This window comes from Ipomoea nil, unplaced genomic scaffold (assembly GCF_001879475.1).
Source record: "Ipomoea nil cultivar Tokyo-kokei standard unplaced genomic scaffold, Asagao_1.1 scaffold1932, whole genome shotgun sequence".
In the NCBI taxonomy this organism is placed as follows: domain Eukaryota; kingdom Viridiplantae; phylum Streptophyta; class Magnoliopsida; order Solanales; family Convolvulaceae; genus Ipomoea; species Ipomoea nil.
The window spans coordinates 4,296,161-4,298,877 of NW_017618360.1; the positions used below are offsets into that span (position 1 = coordinate 4,296,161).

The 2,717-nt window shown below is 39.6% G+C and overlaps 1 protein-coding gene across 1 annotated transcript; it reads right to left on the reverse strand.

Moving 5' to 3' along the window:
* Positions 1-546: 546 nt before the first annotated feature.
* Positions 547-1,326, reverse strand: LOC109193921. The gene has a single exon (XM_019344747.1). The coding sequence runs from the start codon at positions 1,324-1,326 to the stop codon at positions 547-549; it is 780 nt and encodes a 259-aa protein (XP_019200292.1).
* Positions 1,327-2,717: the final 1,391 nt, after the last annotated feature.

Consider the following 2,717-nt stretch of genomic DNA (forward strand, 5'->3'; position numbering starts at 1 on the left):
TGACTCTCGTGTCTCATAATTAGATCATGAAAGCTTGATCGAGCATTGAAAGACATCCCTTATTTATAGTGCCCATGCCTGGTAGTTTACAGTTAATCCTAATTAAACTAGGACTAGATATGCTTAGTTCCTAGTGGGAATAGTTTTAATGACTACTCCCTTATTAGGATTAGTATTCCTTTATTGAGCTGGATTCCTTTTTTGCACATAATTTGACAAAACATTATCTTGAGTCAACACTCTCCCCCTTTGTCAAATTTTTGGCAAAACCGTTGGTCTTCATTTAGAGACTTGATTCCTGAAATGTCTCCCCCTTAATTGATTCCCTGTTATTCTGTTTTGATAAATATCTTTGAAAACTGAGAACCATTTTGTTGATCACAAGGGAGTGCTGTTTTGCTTTCTTCAAAGATTGTTCAAAAACACACACAGTACTACGTGTGGATTTTAGGAGGGATAGACATCATGGATACACCACAGTTATAACTGTGATTTTCAAAACAAAATAAACACTTCATACTACTCCCCCTTTTTTGCTAAAAACTTTCATGTGGATGCTGAAACTGAGGTTTCAAAAACACCTTTTTCTTGGTCATCTTCTTCCTTTTCAGTGCTGTCTGCTTGGCCCTCTTCCTGTGCTTCTTCTTCTTCTTCATTTGTTGTTTCAAGTGCTTTTATCCATTGTATGATTTCAGCTTTCTCTTCTTTGATTTTCATTTGTCTTCTCAGGATTTGTTTTTCAGAGAGTTCCAATTCCTCTAATCTTTTCTTGAAGTATTTTGTTAGGATTTTCTGATCAGTTGGATTCTTTGTTAGTGCTGATGATTTTAGATCATTCTGGTGACCCCCTTTTCTTAGCTTTTTGGTTGTGTTGATGGTGTTGATCTGTACTTTTGGTCCATGTGTCTTGAGTCCTTGTTTAGCTAGGAGTGAGTATATCAAACTTGGGAAGATTAGGCAAGTTTTTGACTCAGAGTCTTCAACTAGATTGGTGATTTGCGAATGAATATAGGCTCCAAGGTTAACTTTGATCCCTTTTCCTATTTTGTATAGTAGTTCTACCAAGCTTCCTTTGACTGTTGATTCATGTAGTGATGGCATCCAATTCACATGAGCAATCTTTTGCAATATGGCATACTTGCTTGTCAGTGAAGCTGCTTTAATCTTGTTTTTCTCAAAGACCACATTTCCTGCTGTAATTTCTAGGGCTATTTGCTCACTTTCTGGCTGAATTTCTTGGTCTTCATTTGATGATCCTAGATATTCATTGATGAGTTCTGGATTGAAGTCATAGAATTTCCCCCTTACATATACTTTTCCATACATAGAACTGCTGGGTGTATTTGTTTCTTTGGTGAGGTTGCCGTATAACTCTTTGATGGCTTGTTCTTCATAGGGTTCAATGTTGGTCGCTGATCTAGTAGTGGATTCTTACTTAGAACATCTGAAATTTGTTCATAGCTGTTTATGTTGTACAGAACAAAAAGCTTTTGGTTTACGATTTTCTTCCTTAAAAATTTTTCCCACATTTTGAAGTTTTCCTTTTTCAGAAACTTCTGGCTATATGGTTTTGGTAGTTTTGACAGATTACTTTCTTCAACCACTTTCTGTTTTCCTTTTTCTTTGGCAGATGGTTTAACCACTTTCTCTACCACTTTTTGTTCCCCCCCCCCCCCCCCCCCCCCCCTTTTAGCAGCTAATTGTTGTTCCTTTTTGGCTCGAGTTCTTATATTTCCACAGCTAGAGTCTTCATTTACTTAATCCGAAACCCAACTTTGTTCTTCATCTGTATTTTTTTCTTTTGGTTTCTTAGATTTTGATGGTCTAGGTGGAATGTTGGGTTGTCGTTGAGGAGGACCTGCCCGGATTGGGAAATCATTTGGCCTTTTGGCCCTTGGATCAACCCCTTCATACGGGTCTTTTCTTTTCCTTTTTCTAGGGTTTTTGTCGACTCGAGAAATTGAAGTGGGGGTTTCGTTGGTTGTGAGGTGTTCTTCATTCAGAGGGCTAGAGGGGTGATTAACCACTTGATTTTGAGGTTCTTCGAGTTCCTCTATTTCTATTTCCCTCTGGTTTATCTCTTCTTCGGAGCTAACATATGAGGATAGATCGGGTTCCCAGCCTCGATTTATGGCAAACCGTAGTTGTACCACTAGATCATTTGGGTCAACGATTTTGTTGTCCCCTAAATCAGCCGCGATGGGCATATAATCGGGAGTTTCTTCATGGTTTACTAGAGGAAGATTCGGATTACCTGGTGGTGTATCGTCTCTTTCTTGAGGTTCGCCGAAGGGAACTTTGGAGATTGGGACTGGGTCCATGATGACGATCTTGAGGCTTTCTTCTTCGACGCATAGTGGGTTTGAGGATTCTCCGGTGCCGGTGTACTGTGATGAGCTGCCGGTGTCCCCTCTTCGAGGTATCTTCCCCATCCTCTGATTTCTAGTTCTCACTATTTTCAATTTCGTGGAGTCTGAGAGTGGATTGGGAGATAGTGGATTGGGAGTGGATGGCCTTGGGTAGACGATGACTCCTCTTTTTTTTTTTTTTTTTTTAATTTGGGGCATCTTGGATGATACGGATTCGGGTTTGGGCTTTGATTAATGAGATATGGGCTCCCTTGTTTATTATTTTAGTTTTGTAGGGACGGCCCATGGTTGATTTCTTTACAAAACGCACATGCCTATTTCGGCCCTTAATTTTGCAAACCTGTTTCC